A 23,899-nucleotide genomic window follows, 5' to 3' on the forward strand; every position below is an offset into this window, starting at 1 on the left:
TATTTGTATAGCGCTTTTCACAATACATATTGTTTCAAAGCAGCTTTACAGAAAGTGCATTTCAGAAATGTACATAGAAAAATACAGTTAGTTAAACATGCATTAATTTAGGGCATAAATGTACATAGAAAAATACATAGAAATGTACATAGAAACAAGTAAATAATGATTACCGTACGGTTCTAATTTAATAGCATGCTTGCATAGAGTGAGGATTCAATGTAAATCAAAAACACCCACTGTCTGTGTGTTGCAAGGTTATTACAGTTTTGCATTGTTAAATTTTTAATTTTAATTTTAATTTTAATATCGTTTTCAATTTTGCTTTAAATTTCAGTTTAGTTTTAGTTAGTTCCATTAATGGTTATGTTAGTTTTAGTTTAGATAGACATCTTAATAATAAAAATAAAATAGTTTCAGATTGAACAAAGAACCAAATTATTACAAATATTTCACTAAACCGCCACAGCTCAGATCGTCCACCACAGTAAACAGCTTATTAATTACAAAAACGATTATTTATTTTTGCAAATTATTTTTTTATTTCAGTTAGTTTTTCAGTAGCTGTTGTTAGTTTCGTTTAGTTTTAGTTTTTCATTTATTATGAATTCTTCATTTTATTTCAGTTTACGAAAATGTTTTTTAGTGTTGGTCTCGGGTTTGGTGTGTGAGAATAACGCTGGTGTGTTGCAGGACTCCTCGTCGTCGTCATCATGCCTCCTCAGCTGCAGTCTCAGAACCGGGCCGAGTCCCGAGTCCTGCAGGACGTCCCGGCGGATCTGAGTCCAGCGCTGCGAGAGTTCATCGAGAACAGTGTGAGTCTCTGCCAGCCGGACTCGCTCCACATCTGTGACGGATCCGACGAGGAGAACCGGGCCGTGCTGAGTCTGCTGGAGGAGCAGGGCGTCATCACACAACTACACAAGTACAACAACTGGTACGACACTCGTGCTCTCTGACAGGACAAACACAGACTCATGATAGTGAAGAGGTGAACGTGTAACCCTCCGCTGCTCTTCAGGCGTTTATGACCTAAAAGTCTTACTTCTTACATGTGAAGAGCACCAGAGGGTTACACAGCCTTTCACCAGTGCTGGAGCACACCGTAGATCAGGATCAGGTGTAGTGACTGCAGTTTCCAGTGTTTGAGTCTCTCTGGTGTCCTTCAGCTGGCTGGCGCGCACAGACCCACGAGACGTGGCCCGAGTCGAGAGTAAGACGGTGATCGTGACCCCGGAGCAGCGAGACACGGTTCCTTCCCCTCGAGGAGGAGGCGTCAGTGAACTCGGCCGATGGATGTCGCCCGAGGAATGGGACAAAGCCATGAACCTGCGCTTCCCCGGGTGCATGAAAGGTACACGAGCGTCCAGGAACCTTAAAGTCCCCCTGTAGGTTCTATGAATATGCAAATGAGCCCCGCCTCCACTCACTCACTCACTCAGAGATCCACTGGTTGACGATCACACGTTGATCTGATTGGTTACAAGGTAGTTTGTGACGTCAGAAACACCAGCGATTTCAAAGCGTTCCCATAATGATGAATGAAATGATACAATGTAACGTTCCCGTAATGTTTGAAGAATGATACGATGTAACATTCCCCTAATGTATGTCCTCAGGTCGTGTGATGTACGTGATCCCGTTCAGCATGGGTCCGGTCGGGTCTCCGCTCTCGAAGATCGGCGTGGAACTGACCGACTCCCCGTATGTTGTGGCCAGTATGAGGATCATGACCCGCGTGGGCAAACCCGTTCTGAACGCGCTCGGGAACGGGGAGTTCGTGAGATGCCTTCACTCCGTCGGATGCCCACTTCCCCTCAAGAGTGAGTACTAATGAGATTCATGGACCTCTGTCTCTCTCTCTCTGTCTCTCTCTCTTTCTCTCTGTCTCTCTCTCTCTCTCTCTCTCTCTCCGAGATTCAAATAGCTTTATTGGCATGGTGAAAGAAATCTTTACATTGCCAAAGCATTAATAACACTATGCAATAAAAAATAAAATAATTTAAAATAATTAAATAATTAATTAAATAATAATGAAAAACTCCCCCCCTCCTCTCTCTCAGAGCCGCTGGTGAATAACTGGCCCTGTAACCCCGACCTCACGCTGATCGCTCACATCCCGGACCAGAGGAGCATCGTGTCGTTCGGCAGTGGGTACGGTGGGAACTCTCTGCTGGGAAAGAAGTGTTTCGCTCTCCGGATCGCGTCTCGGATCGCTAAAGAGGAGGGCTGGCTGGCCGAACACATGCTGGTCAGTCTCAAACAAACTCACATCACATCCACAACTCAACTAAAGTCACTCTCAGTGTAAATATATTTAATAAAAACAACATTTTAATACATTTACATAATAAAGTTTGCAATATCAAGCAGCATATATATGTATTTCTTGCAAAAACAGATGAAATTTTTTTTTTATGCAGTGTAAGTCACTGCGTATTAAGACGTCTCCCAAATGCATAAATGAAAATGTTAAAACAGCAACTAAATAAATTCAAATTGAATGCAAAAAAGAGTTGAGATCCAAATATCTGCAATACAGCACTAAAACACATTTTTCGACAGCTTGATTGACAGCTCCATTAAACACTCACACTCACAGATACTGCTATCCCTGATTCGGTTTCCTCCTATAACGAGTAACGCGAGTATGATGTGTTCCTGCAGATCCTGGGCATCACGAACCCGGCGGGACAGAAGAAGTATTTTGCGGCGGCGTTCCCGAGCGCTTGTGGGAAAACTAACCTGGCCATGCTGAGGCCTTCTCTCCCGGGCTGGAAGGTGGAGTGTGTGGGAGACGACATCGCCTGGATGAAGTTCGACACCGAAGGTACAGATAGTGGTGTTAGTGTTCAGTGATGGTGTGTGTGTGTGTGTGTGTGTGTGTGTGTGTGAGAAGGTGTGCAACACATAAGGTCCCTCCACAAAAACCCAATAGGATTTTTTCATTGGTTTTTGGGTTATTGCAGAAAATAAGCTTTAAAAACATCCAAAAAACACACTGACTTTTATGTTTCCGCCACAGAATAAAACATTTGAAAAGATTATTGCGACTTTATATCTCATAATTACGAGTTTACATCTCGGTATGGCGAGATATAAAGTCAGAGTTGCGAGAAATAAATTCGCAATTCTGACTTTTTTTCTTGCAATTGCAAGAAATATATGAACGCATCATCATATGTTTATTACTGAGAAGAAATATGCAGTTTTTGACGTCCTCTGTTGTTGTGTTGAAGGGAATCTCAGAGCCATCAACCCAGAGAACGGTTTCTTCGGTGTGGCTCCAGGAACCTCCACCAAAACCAACCCGAACGCCATGGACACCATCCGCCAGAACACCATCTTCACCAACGTGGCCGAGACCAGCGCCGGCGGGGTTTTCTGGGAAGGCATGGATGAGGATCTGCTCGAGGGAACCACTCTGAAGTCCTGGAAGAACCGGCCCTGGACGCCGGAGGACGGTAATCACAGTTATAATTTATTCGGTTCTGTCGCTCACGTCTCTCTGATTCTCTTCTCGACTCCGACTCGCTGAACTACGATGATAACGACTTCTCTCCGTGTCTCTTCTCGACTCCGACTCGTAGAACTACGATGATAACGACTTCTCTCTTCTCGTCTCCGACTCGTAGAACTACGATGATAACGACTTCTCTCTTCTCGTCTCCGACTCGCTGAACTACGATGATAACGACTTCTCTCGTCTCTTCTCGTCTCCGACTCGCTGAACTACGATGATAACGACTTCTCTCTTCTCGTCTCCGACTCGCTGAACTACGATGATAACGACTTCTCTCTTCTCGACTCCGACTCGTAGAACTACGATGATAACGACTTCTCTCTTCTCGACTCCGACTCGTAGAACTACGATGATAACGACTTCTCTCTTCTCGACTCCGACTCGTAGAACTACGATGATAACGACTTCTCTCTTCTCGACTCCGACTCGTAGAACTACGATGATAACGACTTCTCTCTTCTCGACTCCGACTCGTAGAACTACGATGATAACGACTTCTCTCTTCTCGTCTCCGACTCGCTGAACTACGATGATAACGACTTCTCTCTTCTCGTCTCCGACTCGCTGAACTACGATGATAACGACTTCTCTCCGTGTCTCTTCTCGACTCCGACTCGTAGAACTACGATGATAACGACTTCTCTCTTCTCGACTCCGACTCGCTGAACTACGATGATAACGACTTCTCTCGTCTCTTCTCGTCTCCGACTCGCTGAACTACGATAACGACTTCTCTCTTCTCGTCTCCGACTCGCTGAACTATGATGATAACGACTTCTCTCGTCTCTTCTCGTCTCCGACTCGCTGAACTACGATGATAACGACTTCTCTCCGTGTCTCTTCTCGACTCCGACTCGTAGAACTACGATGATAACGACTTCTCTCTTCTCGACTCCGACTCGCTGAACTACGATGATAACGACTTCTCTCGTCTCTTCTCGTCTCCGACTCGCTGAACTACGATGATAACGACTTCTCTCGTCTCTTCTCGTCTCCGACTCGCTGAACTACGATGATAACGACTTCTCTCTTCTCGTCTCCGACTCGCTGAACTATGATGATAACGACTTCTCTCGTCTCTTCTCGTCTCCGACTCGCTGAACTACGATGATAACGACTTCTCTCGTCTCTTCTCGTCTCCGACTCGCTGAACTACGATGATAACGACTTCTCTCTTCTCGTCTCCGACTCGCTGAACTATGATGATAACGACTTCTCTCGTCTCTTCTCGTCTCCGACTCGCTGAACTACGATGATAACGACTTCTCTCTTCTCGTCTCCGACTCGTAGAACTACGATGATAACGACTTCTCTCGTCTCTTCTCGTCTCCGACTCGCTGAACTACGATGATAACGACTTCTCTCTTCTCGTCTCCGACTCGCTGAACTACGATGATAACGACTTCTCTCTTCTCGTCTCCGACTCGCTGAACTACGATGATAACGACTTCTCTCTTCTCGACTCCGACTCGTAGAACTACGATGATAACGACTTCTCTCTTCTCGACTCCGACTCGTTGAACTACGATGATAACGACTTCTCTCCGTGTCTCTTCCAGGCGAGCCGTGCGCTCATCCCAACTCGCGCTTCTGCACGCCGGCCGGCCAGTGTCCCATCATCGACCCGCAGTGGGAGTCTCCCGAAGGCGTTCCCATTGAGGCCGTGATCTTCGGTGGGCGTCGGCCCGAGGGCGTCCCGCTGGTGTACGAGGCCTTCGATTGGTCGCATGGAGTGTTTGTGGGAGCGGCCATGAGATCCGAAGCCACGGCGGCCGCCGAACACACTGGTGAGTTAATGCACTAACAATATTGCTCACAATTAGTTCATATTAACTAATGCATTAACTAACGAGAGTGAATGAAAGTGCTGAGATAGTAAAGCTGTGTGTGTTGCTGTGTGTCCAGGTAAAGTCATCATGCACGACCCGTTTGCCATGCGCCCGTTCTTCGGCTATAACTTCGGTCAGTATCTGTCGCACTGGTTGAGCATGCAGGACCGTCCCGATGCCAAACTGCCCAAGATCTTCCACGTCAACTGGTTCCGCAAGAGCGCGTCGGGCCGGTTCCTGTGGCCCGGGTTCGGGGAGAACATCCGAGTGCTGGAGTGGATGTTCCGCAGGGTGAGTGGCGAGGCCGAAGCGATGCCCAGCGCCGTCGGGTTCCTGCCCGTCGACCTGAACCTCAGAGGTCTCCCGTCGGACCTGGACCTGGATCAGCTCTTCCACATCTCAGCCCAGTTCTGGACCCGGGAGGTGGAGGAGATCCGAGTGTACTTCCAGCGCGAGGTTAACCAGGACCTGCCCGGAGAGATGGAGCGACAGCTGGAGATGCTGGAGCAGAGAGTGAGACGGCTGTGAGAAAGCCGTTCAGCAGACATCACACTCTCACTTTAGGACTTTTAATATTTTTAGCCCTCTAATCAGTGGCTGAACCCACCATGGAATAAAAAAAAGGCTAAAAAAAGGGTAATTGCTACTTTTTATCTTGCAATTACGTTTTTTTTTTCTCAGAAATGTAACACAAACTCGGAATTCTGAGGTGAAAAAGTCTTAATTGTGAGAAAAAAATAGGAATTCCAAGGAAAAATTTGTAATTGTAAGAAATAAACTTGGAATTCTGACGAAAAAAGTAGGAATTGTGAGATATAAACTCAGAATTCTGAGGAAATTTTGGAATTGTGAGATATAAACTTGTGAAATTGTGTGAAAACAAATTCAGAAGAAGAGCTTCCACAGATGGAGCTGACAGAAGATCTGATGACATCTATGAATGAAATTAAAGGACTGTTTGTTATTTAACCTTATAAATTATTGATGCAAAATGTCCTACATGTTCACATTTATATATTCAGCGGGAGGCTTTATGGCAGAAAACTTTAAACTGTTTGCAACCATTTCATTTTTCTAAATGTCTTAAATTATTTTTGTATTTCTATGACTTTTGATATCTAGATCTACTTATCATATCTAGATATTAATAATAAAGATATTTAAATGTACATCTAGTGTTTGTGTTTTAATCACAGTGAGCTTTATTGTCACTGGAGATGATGGAAATGTTGTGCAACATTTTTAAACGTACACATAAAACATACATCACATAAATACTGTACATATGCTTTGATATACACGGTACAGAAACACATTCAGAGCAAGCAGGAACAAGAGACTTTAAGAGCGTAACAGAATCCTGTAATGAGAGAAATTATGATTTCTCACCTTTTAATACTTACTGTCATGTGTGAAATAATATTGGCAGACTAGAGACAAAATGCTTCACTGCAAATTACAAACACAAGTGTGAATTCATCAGTAGATAATAATTGATGATAATTGTGATAATAACTGAAACTGGTTATTAAACTAATGAAGATCTCGAATACTGTATCACTACAAACAAACAGGAAAGTTAGGAAACACGAAAAAGAGGAGAAAATGACATTTCTGAACCACGTGAAGAAAATATGAAGAGAATCATCTCGTTCAGCAAGAGCGATAACTATAACGATAAATAAACATTTCTAGGAATCGTTGTAAATATAAAAGAACAGCAGAGTCACTCCACGACTATAACAATATCGACACAGAGGAACGATATCTTCAGAATCACTGATGAACAATACAAACCCCGCCCCTCTGTTCTGTGGGTACACCGTTTGAAATAACCATAACGCGTTGTTTATTATAAACGTGGGATTATGAATTATATTGAGAACGTCGTACATAGAAAACATGCTGTAATGTACCCTGAGTGAAAACCTTAGACACATTCATCTGAAGTGTGCAGCAAGGTTTGCAAATTTGCAAAGATTAATATAAATATTAATATAAAGGTTAATAAAACATTACACTCACTTCATCTGGAGGTTCAGCAGAAACAAAACTCAGCCACTGCATCTTCAACGGTTCGGATTTAGGAACATCAATATGACTGCTGTGTTCCTTATTACACCGAAGAACACAATCGCAGACGCCATTCTGCTCATAGACAGCGCTCCAGTGAGGGAATCAACAATGACGCGCGGACTATGATTGACAGCTCGCTCATGAGCGAGGGCGGGTCTGTGTTGAAACGCTGCTGTCAATCACCAATCGTGGGAGTGGCGTCGATTTTGTGACGTCACAAAATCGAACGGCTTGATTTCAGAGATTTCAAACACATAAGGAGATTTAAAAAAAAAACACTGGATGGATTTTTATCATTTTATGATGGTTGTGTACAGGCACTGCCAACACACATTTCAGTACAATCAACTTGTAAAAGTGCATGTACCATTATATGACCCCTTTAAGAATGTTTAGATATTTTTGCTGGAAAATAAAACAGAAACACTGAGAAAGAGCATCATGTTTTGCAGTGTGTTGCACATATATATGTGCTATGCATAAGTTTAGACACCCATGCTAAAGTTGACTAAAAAGAGGAATAAAAAATCATATTTTGGAAATTGAACTTAATGCCTTAATTTAAAAAAATAGGAAAAATCCAACCTTTAAGGACACCAATTTTCTTTGTGAATGAATAATGTATCGTAAATAAATAAATAAATGTTCTTCCTTAAAATACAGGGTGCATAAGTCTGGACACCCCTATGTTAAATTCCCATAGAGCCAGGCAGATTTTACTTCATGGATCCAGGATACTATGCATCCTGATAAAGTTCCCTTGGCCTTTGGAATTAAAATAGCCCACATCATCACAAAGCCTTCACCATAACTAGAGATTGGCATGGAGTACTTTCCATAAGATCATCTCTCAATGCAAATCAAACCAGCTATTAGGCTAACTGAAATAAAACCATGCCAATCTCTAGGTATGGTGAAGGCTATGTGATGATGTGGGCTATTTTAATTCCAAAGGCCAAGGGAACTTTATCAGGATTCATAGTATCCTGGATCCATGAAGTAACTGGCCTTTAAAAATAAAAATCTGCCTGCCTCTATGGGAATTTAACATAGGGGTGTCCAGACTTATGCACCTTTTATTGTAAGGAAGAACATTTATTTATTTACGATACATTATTCATTCACAAAGAAAATTGGGTGTCCTTAAAGGTTGGATTTTTCCTAATTTTTTAAATTAAGGCATTAAGTTCAATTTCCAAAAGATGATTTTTTTATTCCTCTTTTTAGTCAACTTTAGCATGGGTGTCTAAACTTATGCATAGCACTGTAGATATATTAGTAGAACATTCATCATCTTGAATGTTTAAATATAATGCGCGTAAAAAAATATAAAGTTTAAGACATTTACAGTGTCTCTCTGGGAGGGTTCATGACCTTCATGTGAACATTACATCACATTCACATCAATGGCAGTGACGAAGTTCATTCATACTGACGCTCGTCAAACTTGTGTAATGTTCATAAGCTCAAGCGTATTTGCTCATGCGAGTGATAATGCTGGATGAGCGACAGAAGTGTGGACTTCAGCTGGAGCGTTATCTGCCGGAGCAGTGCATGCTGGGTAAATGGGGCATGTTCTCACCCTCATATAACGTCAGATAATGAGCTGCTGACGCTCGACTCGTTCTGCTGCCAATAACTGTCTTTCTAGGGAATGAGAAACATGTTGGATGGCGTCCATATAGTGGAGAAATGAGGAGAAAGTGAATGTGAATCTGATCCAGGTATTCCTCATTTATTAACATACAGAATCCGCTAACTGAAACTCTGAGGGAACATTCACAGAACATTGTCAATCTTCTTTTAAAGTTATGAAGAAACGCTCTTCCAGTAACATTAATAGAACGTTCATTCAAAGTTATCTTATCTTGTTTTAGTTGGACGTTTTTTTTAAGTGTTGCTACTTGTTTCAGAACGTTCAGGAAACATTAAAAAGTAACATTCAGAGAACATTCAAAAGTAACGTTTAGAGAACATTAAAAAGTAACGTTTAGAGAACATTCAAAAGTAACGTTTAGAGAACATTCAAAAGTAACGTCAGAAAACATTCAAAAGTAACGATCAGAAAATGTTTGAAAGTAACGTTCAGAGAACATTCAAAAGTAACGTTCAGAGAACATTCAAAAGTAACGATCAGAGAACATTCAAAAGCAACGTTCAGAGAACATTCAAAAGTAACGATCAGAGAACATTCAAAAGTAATGATCAGAGAACATTCAAAAGTAATGATCAGAGAACATTCAAAAGTAATGATCAGAGAACATTCAAAAGTAACGATCAGAGAACATTCAAAAGTAATGATCAGAGAACATTCAAAAGTAACATTCAGAGAACAATCAAAAGTAACTCAGAAAACATTCAAAAGTAACGTTCAGAGAACATTCAAAAGTAATGATCAGAGAACATTCAAAAGTAACGATCAGAGAACATTCAAAAGTAACGATCAGAGAACATTCAAAAGTAATGATCAGAGAACATTCAAAAGTAATGATCAGAGAACATTCAAAAGTAATGATCAGAGAACATTCAAAAGTAACGATCAGAGAACATTCAAAAGTAATGATCAGAGAACATTCAAAAGTAACATTCAGAGAACAATCAAAAGTAACTCAGAAAACATTCAAAAGTAACGTTCAGAGAACATTCAAAAGTAATGATCAGAGAACATTCAAAAGTAACGATCAGAGAACATTCAAAAGTAATGATCAGAGAACATTCAAAAGTAATGATCAGAGAACATTCAAAAGTAATGATCAGAGAACATTCAAAAGTAACTCAGAAAACATTCAAAAGTAACGTTCAGAGAACATTCAAAAGTAATGATCAGAGAACATTCAAAAGTAACGATCAGAGAACATTCAAAAGTAATGATCAGAGAACATTCAAAAGTAGTGATCAGAGAACATTCAAAAGTAACGTTTAGAGAACATTAAAAAGTAACGTTTAGAGAACATTCAAAAGTAACGTTTAGAGAACATTCAAAAGTAACGATCAGAGAACATTCAAAAGTAACGTTCAGAAAACGTTTGAAGGTAACGTTCAGAGAACATTCAAAAGTAACGTTCAGAGAACATTCAAAAGTAACGATCAGAGAACATTCAAAAGCAACGTTCAGAGAACATTCAAAAGTAACGATCAGAGAACATTCAAAAGTAACTCAGAAAACATTCAAAAGTAACGTTCAGAGAACATTCAAAAGTAACGTTCAGAGAACATTAAAAAGTAACGTTTAGAGAACATTCAAAAGTAACGTTTAGAGAACATTCAAAAGTAACGATCAGAGAACATTCAAAAGTAACGTTCAGAAAACGTTTGAAGGTAACGTTCAGAGAACATTCAAAAGTAACGTTCAGAGAACATTCAAAAGTAACGATCAGAGAACATTCAAAAGCAACGTTCAGAGAACATTCAAAAGTAACGATCAGAGAACATTCAAAAGTAACTCAGAAAACATTCAAAAGTAACGTTCAGAGAACATTCAAAAGTAACGTTCAGAGAACATTCAAAAGTAACTCAGAAAACATTCAAAAGTAACGTTCAGAGAACATTCAAAAGTAATGATCAGAGAACATTCAAAAGTAACGATCAGAGAACATTCAAAAGTAACATTCAGAGAACATTCAAAAGTAACTCAGAAAACATTCAAAAGTAATGATCAGAGAACATTCAAAAGTAACTCAGAAAACATTCAAAAGTAGCGATCAGAGAACATTCAAAAGTAATGATCAGAGAACATTCAAAAGTAACGATCAGAGAACATTCAAAAGTAATGATCAGAGAACATTCAAAAGTAATGATCAGAGAACATTCAAAAGTAACGATCAGAGAACATTCAAAAGTAACGTTCAGAGAACATTCAAAAGTAACGATCAGAGAACATTCAAAAGTAATGATCAGAGAACATTCAAAAGTAATGATCAGAGAACATTCAAAAGTAACTCAGAAAACATTCAAAAGTAACGTTCAGAGAACATTCAAAAGTAATGATCAGAGAACATTCAAAAGTAACTCAGAAAACATTCAAAAGTAACGTTCAGAGAACATTCAAAAGTAACGATCAGAGAACATTCAAAAGTAATGATCAGAGAACATTCAAAAGTAATGATCAGAGAACATTCAAAAGTAACGATCAGAAAACATTCAAAAGTAACGATCAGAGAACATTCAAAAGTAACATTCAGAGAACATTCAAAAGTAACGTTCAGAGAACATTCAAAAGTAACTCAGAAAACATTCAAAAGTAATGATCAGAGAACATTCAAAAGTAACTCAGAAAACATTCAAAAGTAGCGATCAGAGAACATTCAAAAGTAATGATCAGAGAACATTCAAAAGTAATGATCAGAGAACATTCAAAAGTAACGATCAGAGAACATTCAAAAGTAACGTTCAGAGAACATTCAAAAGTAACGATCAGAGAACATTCAAAAGTAATGATCAGAGAACATTCAAAAGTAACTCAGAAAACATTCAAAAGTAACGTTCAGAGAACATTCAAAAGTAATGATCAGAGAACATTCAAAAGTAATGATCAGAGAACATTCAAAAGTAACGATCAGAGAACATTCAAAAGTAATGATCAGAGAACATTCAAAAGTAATGATCAGAGAACATTCAAAAGTAACGATCAGAGAACATTCAAAAGTAACGTTCAGAGAACATTCAAAAGGAACGATCAGAGAACATTCAAAAGTAATGATCAGAGAACATTCAAAAGTAATGATCAGAGAACATTCAAAAGTAACTCAGAAAACATTCAAAAGTAACGTTCAGAGAACATTCAAAAGTAATGATCAGAGAACATTCAAAAGTAACTCAGAAAACATTCAAAAGTAACGTTCAGAGAACATTCAAAAGTAACGATCAGAGAACATTCAAAAGTAATGATCAGAGAACATTCAAAAGTAATGATCAGAGAACATTCAAAAGTAACGATCAGAAAACATTCAAAAGTAACGATCAGAGAACATTCAAAAGTAACGATCAGAGAACATTCAAAAGTAACGTTCAGAGAACATTCAAAAGTAACTCAGAAAACATTCAAAAGTAATGATCAGAGAACATTCAAAAGTAACGTTCAGAGAACATTCAAAAGTAATGATCAGAGAACATTCAAAAGTAATGATCAGAGAACATTCAAAAGTAATGATCAGAGAACATTCAAAAGTAACGATCAGAGAAAACATTCAAAAGTAACGATCAGAGAACATTCAAAAGTAACGATCAGAGAACATTCAAAAGTAACGTTCAGAGAACATTCAAAAGTAACTCAGAAAACATTCAAAAGTAATGATCAGAGAACATTCAAAAGTAACGTTCAGAGAACATTCAAAAGTAATGATCAGAGAACATTCAAAAGTAATGATCAGAGAACATTCAAAAGTAATGATCAGAGAACATTCAAAAGTAACGATCAGAGAAAACATTCAAAAGTAACGTTCAGAGAACATTCAAAAGTAATGATCAGAGAACATTCAAAAGTAATGATCAGAGAACATTCAAAAGTAATGATCAGAGAACATTCAAAAGTAACGATCAGAGAAAACATTCAAAAGTAACGTAGAAAACATTCAAAAGTAACGTAGAAAACATTCAAAAGTAATGATCAGAGAACATTCAAAAGTAACGATCAGAGAACATTCAAAAGTAATGATCAGAGAACATTCAAAAGTAATGATCAGAGAACATTCAAAAGTAACGATCAGAGAACATTCAAAAGTAACGTTCAGAGAACATTCAAAAGTAACGATCAGAGAACATTCAAAAGTAATGATCAGAGAACATTCAAAAGTAATGATCAGAGAACATTCAAAAGTAACTCAGAAAACATTCAAAAGTAACGTTCAGAGAACATTCAAAAGTAATGATCAGAGAACATTCAAAAGTAACTCAGAAAACATTCAAAAGTAACGTTCAGAGAACATTCAAAAGTAACGATCAGAGAACATTCAAAAGTAATGATCAGAGAACATTCAAAAGTAATGATCAGAGAACATTCAAAAGTAACGATCAGAAAACATTCAAAAGTAACGATCAGAGAACATTCAAAAGTAACGATCAGAGAACATTCAAAAGTAACGTTCAGAGAACATTCAAAAGTAACTCAGAAAACATTCAAAAGTAATGATCAGAGAACATTCAAAAGTAACTCAGAAAACATTCAAAAGTAGCGATCAGAGAACATTCAAAAGTAATGATCAGAGAACATTCAAAAGTAATGATCAGAGAACATTCAAAAGTAACGATCAGAGAACATTCAAAAGTAACGTTCAGAGAACATTCAAAAGTAACGATCAGAGAACATTCAAAAGTAATGATCAGAGAACATTCAAAAGTAACTCAGAAAACATTCAAAAGTAACGTTCAGAGAACATTCAAAAGTAATGATCAGAGAACATTCAAAAGTAACGATCAGAGAACATTCAAAAGTAATGATCAGAGAACATTCAAAAGTAATGATCAGAGAACATTCAAAAGTAACGATCAGAGAACATTCAAAAGTAACGTTCAGAGAACATTCAAAAGTAACGATCAGAGAACATTCAAAAGTAATGATCAGAGAACATTCAAAAGTAATGATCAGAGAACATTCAAAAGTAACTCAGAAAACATTCAAAAGTAACGTTCAGAGAACATTCAAAAGTAATGATCAGAGAACATTCAAAAGTAACTCAGAAAACATTCAAAAGTAACGTTCAGAGAACATTCAAAAGTAACGATCAGAGAACATTCAAAAGTAATGATCAGAGAACATTCAAAAGTAATGATCAGAGAACATTCAAAAGTAACGATCAGAAAACATTCAAAAGTAACGATCAGAGAACATTCAAAAGTAACGATCAGAGAACATTCAAAAGTAACGTTCAGAGAACATTCAAAAGTAACTCAGAAAACATTCAAAAGTAATGATCAGAGAACATTCAAAAGTAACTCAGAAAACATTCAAAAGTAGCGATCAGAGAACATTCAAAAGTAATGATCAGAGAACATTCAAAAGTAATGATCAGAGAACATTCAAAAGTAACGATCAGAGAACATTCAAAAGTAACATTCAGAGAACATTCAAAAGTAACGATCAGAGAACATTCAAAAGTAATGATCAGAGAACATTCAAAAGTAACTCAGAAAACATTCAAAAGTAACGTTCAGAGAACATTCAAAAGTAATGATCAGAGAACATTCAAAAGTAATGATCAGAGAACATTCAAAAGTAATGATCAGAGAACATTCAAAAGTAACGATCAGAGAAAACATTCAAAAGTAACGTAGAAAACATTCAAAAGTAACGTAGAAAACATTCAAAAGTAACGTTCAGAGAACATTCAAAAGTAACGATCAGAGAACATTCAAAAGTAATGATCAGAGAACATTCAAAAGTAATGATCAGAGAACATTCAAAAGTAACTCAGAAAACATTCAAAAGTAACGTTCAGAGAACATTCAAAAGTAACGATCAGAGAACATTCAAAAGTAATGATCAGAGAACATTCAAAAGTAATGATCAGAGAACATTCAAAAGTAACGATCAAAGAACATTCAAAAGTAACTCAGAAAACATTCAAAAGTAATGATCAGAGAACATTCAAAAGTAACAATCAGAGAACATTCAAAAGTAACTCAGAAAACATTCAAAAGTAACGTTCAGAGAACATTCAAAAGTAATGATCAGAGAACATTCAAAAGTAACGATCAGAGAACATTCAAAAGTAACTCAGAAAACATTCAAAAGTAACGTTCAGAGAACATTCAAAAGTAATGATCAGAGAACATTCAAAAGTAACGTTCAGAGAACATTCAAAAGTAACGATCAGAGAACATTCAAAAGTAATGATCAGAGAACATTCAAAAGTAATGATCAGAGAACATTCAAAAGTAACGATCAGAGAACATTCAAAAGTAACGTTCAGAGAACATTCAAAAGTAACGATCAGAGAACATTCAAAAGTAATGATCAGAGAACATTCAAAAGTAATGATCAGAGAACATTCAAAAGTAACTCAGAAAACATTCAAAAGTAACGTTCAGAGAACATTCAAAAGTAATGATCAGAGAACATTCAAAAGTAATGATCAGAGAACATTCAAAAGTAATGATCAGAGAACATTCAAAAGTAACGATCAGAGAAAACATTCAAAAGTAACGTAGAAAACATTCAAAAGTAACGTAGAAAACATTCAAAAGTAACGTTCAGAGAACATTCAAAAGTAACGATCAGAGAACATTCAAAAGTAATGATCAGAGAACATTCAAAAGTAATGATCAGAGAACATTCAAAAGTAACTCAGAAAACATTCAAAAGTAACGTTCAGAGAACATTCAAAAGTAACGATCAGAGAACATTCAAAAGTAATGATCAGAGAACATTCAAAAGTAATGATCAGAGAACATTCAAAAGTAACGATCAAAGAACATTCAAAAGTAACTCAGAAAACATTCAAAAGTAATGATCAGAGAACATTCAAAAGTAACAATCAGAGAACATTCAAAAGTAACTCAGAAAACATTCAAAAGTAACGTTCAGAGAACATTCAAAAGTAATGATCAGAGAACATTCAAAAGTAACGTTCAGAGAACATTCAAAAGTAACGATCAGAGAACATTCAAAAGTAACTCAGAAAACATTCAAAAGTAATGATCAGAGAACATTCAAAAGTAACTCAGAAAACATTCAAAAGTAACGTTCAGAGAACATTCAAAAGTAACGTTCAGAGAACATTCAAAAGTAACGTTCAGAGAACATTCAAAAGTAATGATCAGAGAACATTCAAAAGTAACGATCAGAGAACATTCAACAGTAATGATCAGAGAACATTCAAAGGTAACGTTCAGAGAACATTCAACAGTAACGATCAGAGAACATTCAAAAGTAACGTTCAGAGAACATTCAACAGTAACGATCAGAGAACATTCAAAAGTAACGATCAGAGAACATTCAACAGTAACGATCAGAGAACATTCAAAAGTAACGATCAGAGAACATTCAACAGTAACGATCAGAGAACATTCAAAAGTAACGATCAGAGAACATTCAAAAGTAACGTTCAGAGAACATTCAAAAGTAACGATCAGAGAACATTCAAAAGTAACGTTCAGAGAACATTCAAAAGTAACGATCAGAGAACATTCAAAAGTAACGATCAGAGAACATTCAAAAGTAACGTTCAGAGAACATTCAAAAGTAACGTTCAGAGAACATTCAACAGTAACGATCAGAGAACATTCAAAAGTAACGATCAGAGAACATTCAAAAGTAACGTTCAGAGAACATTCAAAAGTAACGATCAGAGAACATTCAAAAGTAACGTTCAGAGAACATTCAAAAGTAACGATCAGAGAACATTCAAAAGTAACGATCAGAGAACATTCAAAAGTAACGTTCAGAGAACATTCAAAAGTAACGATCAGAGAACATTCAAAAGTAACGATCAGAGAACATTCAAAAGTAACGTTCAGAGAACATTCAAAAGTAACGTTCAGAAAACTTTCGAAAGTAACGTTCAGAGAACATTCAAAAGTAACATTCAGAGAACATTCAAAAGTAACGATCAGAGAACATTCAAAAGTAACGTTCAGAAAACTTTCGAAAGTAACGTTCAGAGAACAGTCAAAAGTAACGTTCAGAGAACATTCAAAAGTAACGTTCAGAGAACATTCAAAAGTAACATTCAGAGAACATTCAAAAGTAACATTCAGAGAACATTCAAAAGTAACGTTCAGAAAACGTTTGAAAGTAACGTTTAGAGAACATTCAAAAGTAATTTATCTGGCTATAATGATACATTAATCTGGCTATAACATTAATCGTGTTTGTTATATATTTTTTATTAGAGTGAAAATCAGTTTACTAAAAAATGTTGGGCTTGACTGACTGTTTCATTTCCACTTTAACGTTCGCATAACCAACCACAAAACTCTCTTTCTGCAGCATTAGTGACTTTAAAGAGACTTTAATGTTCAGCTTCTGGAATGAAGTGATGATTTGCCTGAGATGTGTGAGTGTGTGCAGCGTGTGTGTGTTGTTTAGTGCAGGTCAAACACACTGAAGACAGAGCTCTGCTGACGGAAGCCCTTCAGGAACAACATGTTTTCTGCTGTTATCTGAGCGCGTTCTGCGGGCTCGAGACTCTCACCTGTGGCCGACAACAGGAGACTGGCAGCGCACGACCTCTGAATGAACAAGATGTTCCTCTTTATTGGATAATTGAGATTCCACAACTCAGGGAACACGTCTTATCGCAGCAATAACTGTTGAACAGAGATTTCAACACACGATCAAAGTTTACGAGCCGCTGAAGTTCAAACCAGAGACTCGAGGAATGATCCGGTGTGAGTCGGATGATCAGATGACCCGACAGACATATGCTCGAAGAACGCTTAGCTGGCGTTTCCATTAAGTTATGAAAATATTATTTCTGAACGTTCAAAATGCCCCTTTTAAAAAACAAACAAACGTTTTTTCTTGGTTATGCGAACGTTGTCTATTGTATCATTCTGAATCTTCCAGCATTATGGGAATGTTGCTTTTGAATGTTTTCTGAACGTTCTGAAGTAGCATTTAAAGGAACGTCCAGCTAAAATGTTTCAGTTAAAAACGGCGTATAAATAATGTTTTTATGCTAACGTGCTAAAATTATTAAAGCCCAGATAATGAACGTTCTATTAACGTCACTGGAAGACCGTTTGTATGACTTTGAGGGAACCTTGACAGAACGTTCTGAGAACATTCCCTGTTAGTCCGTCGCTTTCATTTATTTCTCTTATCAATCAATCAATCAATCAATCAATCAATCAATCAATCAATCAATCAATCAATCAATCATTATTATTTTCCTATTAAACACCTATAGTTAAAAAAGTGACACTTTATATTAAGGGGACGTTGTTACACTGTACTTACTCTAAGTATATTGATTAAATGTAGAGTTACAGTTAGGGTTAGTTACTTGTAGTTATGGATAATTTACTGTTATTACTAAAGTACATATACATGTAGTAACGTGTAACTACTTCACCTTAAAATAAAATATTACTGTTAAAACATGTCATGTTCTATTAAATTCTATTAAAAGTTGTATTTTAGGCTACTTAAATATTTTCAGTATATATATTTATTATATATTTCTACTAAACACGTAGTTAAAACATTTCAGTCATACTCTATTAAACAGACTACATTTCTGCTTAACTCTGTATTAAATTATCAAGCGTTACATTAATTCTTAGTTATTTCATCAAAGCTGAATAATTATTAATCAAACAGAACAGCCTCTAATTAGATTATTAATGAATGATCGACTGTAAATAGTGGAATAAAGACGAGGTGAATTAACTTTAACTTTAATAGCAGTTCATGTCATATGAACAACAACACACAAATAAAGGACTATTTGTTTATTATTAATTTATATTTACATTTTATTACATCATTTAGCTTATTGATTATTAATTTTATTATCATGTTTATTGAGATATTATTAAGATCTATTTATTATTAATTACTTGGCAGAGTTTATTTTAACACTATTTTTCATTGTTATTTGTTATATTATATATTTCTTTTTCTTGTATGTAAACAACAATCATGCAAATAAAGTACATAAACCTGAATTAAAGGAACTGATTAAGAGCGTTTCAGGTTCAGACTCGATCTATAAGAACATAAATGCATTTATTGATGAATATTTGATAATGAAGTGCATGAGAGGAATCTTCATACAGTGAGAGATTATTGTCTGTAAAGTATTAACTGATGGTATAGTTTACGTTTCTTTCAGTGCTAAAATGTGCAAATCCTAAATCATAACCGAATGTCCTGAAGAGCTCAGATGATTCTCATGTGAAGAACATGAGGAGAGTTCATGAGGAAGATCAGTGATGACACGAGCCTGACCTCTGCTGGACAGGAGCATGAACTGCGTGTACTGTAGCGCCACCTGCTGGAAACACCAGACTACTGAACCCTCAACGAGCGGCATCATATCTCATATGAGCTCTAAATATTGAACATGATCTGATAAACCTGTCAGTCTCCTCAAGTCCTTCTGTCTCTTTTAGACTGTTTTATAAAGTAAAAGTCTTTCAGTTTAATTGTACAAACGTCCTTCAGCTCGTGTCTTTATGATCTGAAATCTGATTTTTATCAAGTAAACATGAGAATAACTTTGATATTGTTAGTAATATTTCAGCTGGACTGAAGCAGGTTTACTTGAGTATTCATAATCATTTATTATAAAAATCATGAGTATCAAATATGATCAGGCTTTTGAGGAAGGTTTATTTGTTCATCATTGTATTGCATTGCATTATGTTTTAAAACTACAGATCATAAACTAAGCATTTAAATATCATCTTACTAAGACATATTATTGGCAGATATTGATATTTACATGCATTTCATGTCAATATCAGCTACACTGTTATAAAGATCTCATTGATCTGCTATAAAACATATTTATGCTCACTTTGAGTCTCTGAATAAAATAAAATAAATGTCCTCCATATTCTCACTATATGAGCCATAAAAGCCTGATGCATCAAATATGATCCTCAACATCAAACATGCAAACTTTTATATTTTGTCTAAGGGTTCAATAAACTGATTATTTGACACGTCAGGCTTTACAGGGTTAAAGTTGAACATAATACAGACATCTGAATGATTTACACAAAATGTCAGTTTAATTCACTATGGCTGTTGATGTGCTTCATATTGATATTAATTCATCATCAAACATCATCTACTGATGCATGTAAACGCAAAAGAGGAATAAATAACAACTCAACGCATTACATATTTTATAAAAGGTTTTATTTGTTTATTTGGCAGCTAAATTGAAATGCATCAGATTGTATAACATGGTGTGTGTGAGATAGACACAGTCCCAAAGAGAAACATCCGGTAACACTTTCAGCTTCTGATATAAATAAAAATAAAAAATAAAAATAAGAGTTACATGTAAGCAGTTATTACTGACAACAACACGTGTGTAGATCCGAACGCAGAAGATTCCCGTTCCCAACATCAGCTGGGATCTCTAGAGGAGTTCATCCTGAAACCAGGGAATGAAGCAGATGGAAAACCTTCAGAACCAGCGATCGCTCATCCACACACACACACACACACACACACACACTGAGAGCAACATGAGGAAGAGCGGACGTCCTGTCGTGTGTGTGTCGTCTCGCGCTGAAACTCTCACCAGATCACACGCCGAGGCAAACACACACGTGACTGAAGGCACGTTTCTTCAGGAGCGACGCTCGTCTTCATCAGTGAGAACATCACTCACACATCTGGCCTTTCTTTAACAAAATGACCTTTAACAAGAAGCAACAATAACATAAGAACAACTACATATTTAATCTGCGCTAAACTACTTTATCAAAAGGCCAATAGTCGGTATATTGCAACTCTCTCCACTATCATCATCATCATCATCATGCATACAATGTCACTTCCTGTCAACGGCCGCCTGATTGGCTGACTGGGTCATGTGACACACTGGCATCTCGGAGGGCACAAAACGGGCGTCTCTGAAGGGAAGACGTGGCGCTGGAGAGAGAACGACCCGCGCCGACGGGATGTGCATTTATGGAATATACATTATAGAAATGCCAAACGCATCATATATCATACGCAGCAGGAATATAGATATAACAGAAATACCAAATGCAAAAGCTATCTAGTTCGGAATTTACGGAGCACACGATAACATGATCTGAAATAACAAATGCATCATATATTATATCATCCAGAAATGCCAGATGCATATGAAGAAATATATGTGGAATATGTTATAAATGCACTAGTTTGGAATCTAAACAGAGTAAAGAAATGCATTTCGCTGATAATGTGGAACTTGCTTTATAGAAATGCCAAAAGCATCATTTATAAGTGAAACATAATAATAACCAGAATGAGTCTTTCGTAGTTTCTCTCTCCAGCTGTTGACTTCCAGTTAGAAGCGTTTCTCTGGAATAAAACTGAACACGGCAAAATCCGACCCGATATTCCCCGCCGGGACGGACGAGCACAGACTGAATCATGGGAATCTTTTCCTACTCAGTGTTTTTGTCTGGTTTCCAGTGCAAATATCTAAAAATTCTTAAATCAAGATGCATTTACTAGATGAGTAAAATGACATAAGATATTAAGTCTTGTTTTCTGGGGGAATTAATCAAAATTAAGTGAGTTTATGCTGAAAACAAGCAAAATGATCCGCCAATGTGGTCAGAAAAATAATCTCAATTTAAACACAAACAAGATTCTTTTTCTGACCCCATTGGCAGATCATTTAGCTTGTTTTCAGCATAAACTCACTTGATTTTGATTTATTTCCCCAGAAAACAAGACTTAATATCTTATGTCATTTTACTACTTTAGTAAATGCATCTCGATTTAAGAAATGTTTGATATTTGGACTGGAAACAAGACAAAAATACTGAGTAAGAAAAGCATTTTTTGCAGTGCAGGAGGCGTTCGCGAGAGTCACCGTTTGGCAGCGATTTTGATTCAGTGACTCAGTGACTCATTGATTCAGTGACTCAGTTACTCATTGATTCAGTGACTCATTGACTTATTGATTCAGTGACTCATTGATTCAGTGATTCATTGACTCATTGATTCAGTGACTCATTGATTCAGTGACTCAGTGAGTCGAGTGAATCAACTCTCTCCTGGTGGATCGTCCACAACATTCCCACGACGTGATTCCAGTTCTGCGAGCGTCGTCACATGACGGAGCGTTTGCATATTGGTTTGCGTTTGTGCTCGTTTACGGCTACAGGTGTGGATTGTTTTCCTCTCGGTAAAGTGCTATAAGAGACGCCGCAGCCGAACACAAGGAATCCTTCGCTTCTAAACACCAATGATTGTGAATTCAGATTTCTAGAATACAGAATAAAATTAAGGCGAACACATCTGAGACATGAACTGAAACTACACTAGTAATCTAGAGCTACTCTAGAACTCTCTCAGATCTGGGAAGCAAAGGCTTCTGGTCCGGATGATGGGAGTTAACAGGTTAATCCCAGTCCAGGACACACACACTATCTGTGGACCGACCGTATCGTAATATTAAAAATAGTGCAATTTTAGACATTTATATAAATAACTCTAAAATCGTGCTTTTAAGTTTGCTTTTTTTAAGCTTTCCATATACATGTATATATACTCATATAGTAGCCTATACACACACACACACATACACACACAGAGTAACGCGTGAACCTGCGTATTGTTGTTGGCAAACGCTCTCTCTGACAGCACACACACACACACACATCAGAATAAATCTCGATATTGTGCATCTAATGCGAAACTAGTGATGCGTAATAAAGCGTCTTTACAGAAGAAGAACTGAAGACGAGAACAGACCCTGAAAGGAAGAGTGTGTTTCTACGCTGCAGAACATGATCTTTCTCAGTTTATCATCGTCATGTCCAGCAGAAACATCTCAACCTTCTGAAATCAAGTCTTTAAGTGAGTCTGTGCTTAAAACACCAGCTAATATCTGCCATTGGAGTCGGAGAAATAATCGTTTTCCCTTTGAATTCAGTTCATTTCCCAGACTCCGTTAGCAGACATGCTAATGCAAAACTCATGTTGATGATTTTCAGACGTGATATCTTCACTCACTGCCGTTCTTCTCCAGTAAATGTGTCTTGATTTGAGAACGTTTAGATATTAGTGCTGGAAAACGAGATGGCGTACGGATTGTTCTCCGTCACTAGAGTCGAGGAATAATCCCACGAGGAGCTGAGAAAGGTCGTCAGGAAAGCTAAGAGCATTGAGGACACACAACATGTAAATATATATATATATATATGTGTGTGTGTGTGTGTGTGTAAAGGTCTGAGTGAAAAGGCAAGACCGGAGTGAATCCGTGAGCTCTCGTGAGTCTCTTGTGCAACTGCCCGATTTTCCACGATCGCTGACGTCATCAGACCTGCTGTGTATAATATGCAATATATATATATATATAGGAAGTCTGTCTCGTCTAAAGGAAAAGGCCAGACCGGAGATGAGTCTGTTTTCCTCCGATTCTCCACCCGGACGAACGGGAGTCTGGATCGCTGACGTCATCAGACCTGCTGTGCGCTGAGTTTGTCTGTGTTGCGTGTGTCCGTCCGGCTGATCTGAATGAGCTGAGTGTGTGTGTGTGCGTGCGAGCCCGGGTGGTAGCAGTGACCTATGACCTGGCAGTAGGCGGGCGGGGCCGTGATGCGGTCGAACACGGTGCGGTTGGGCGGCGCGCGCACAGACTCACGGTTGAGCTCCAGCTGCTGCTCGGCGTCCCGCAGCTGAAGGGAGCACGGGCCCTGGTACGGCGGAGGCTCCTCCCCGTCCGACAGACAGATGGTGGGCGGCAGGTCGATGGTGGCGTGCGGCAGGTACGGGTACGTGGGCTGGAAGCGGCTGGCACGCGAGCGCTGGAGGGACGAGGGCCGAGGAGTGTACACCTAAACACAG

General features: G+C 37.8%; 2 protein-coding genes across 3 annotated transcripts in view; one reads left to right on the plus strand and one right to left on the minus strand.

The window, feature by feature from the left end:
- Positions 1 to 713: 713 nt before the first annotated feature.
- Positions 714 to 6,520, plus strand: LOC308699884 (phosphoenolpyruvate carboxykinase, cytosolic [GTP]-like; the record flags this gene model as incomplete). Its single annotated transcript, XM_081381025.1, has 8 exons — positions 714 to 937; positions 1,170 to 1,354; positions 1,620 to 1,823; positions 2,064 to 2,251; positions 2,668 to 2,830; positions 3,240 to 3,464; positions 5,083 to 5,310; positions 5,429 to 6,520. 8 exons carry the CDS (start codon positions 714 to 716, stop codon positions 5,878 to 5,880), a joined length of 1,869 nt encoding a protein of 622 aa, XP_081237151.1. The 3' UTR covers positions 5,881 to 6,520.
- A 13,705-nt stretch (positions 6,521 to 20,225) lies between these two features.
- The window catches only part of LOC308700166 (protein TMEPAI-like), a 33,448-nt gene continuing 29,774 nt past the window's right edge, over positions 20,226 to 23,899 (minus strand). The window contains exons 4-5 of one of the 2 annotated variants that reach the window (XM_081381596.1): positions 23,697 to 23,889; positions 20,226 to 20,477 (exon numbers count right to left, since the gene is read on the minus strand). In XM_081381596.1, coding sequence (XP_081237722.1) covers positions 20,473 to 20,477; positions 23,697 to 23,889 — 198 coding nt within the window. In that variant the 3' untranslated portion in view covers positions 20,226 to 20,472. Of the gene's footprint in view, positions 20,478 to 23,373; positions 23,890 to 23,899 lie in introns of those variants that run through there. The other variant, XM_081381595.1, reaches the window with a different exon arrangement.

This window comes from Scardinius erythrophthalmus (assembly GCF_964197995.2).
Source record: "Scardinius erythrophthalmus genome assembly, chromosome: 12".
Taxonomy (NCBI): domain Eukaryota; kingdom Metazoa; phylum Chordata; class Actinopteri; order Cypriniformes; family Leuciscidae; genus Scardinius; species Scardinius erythrophthalmus.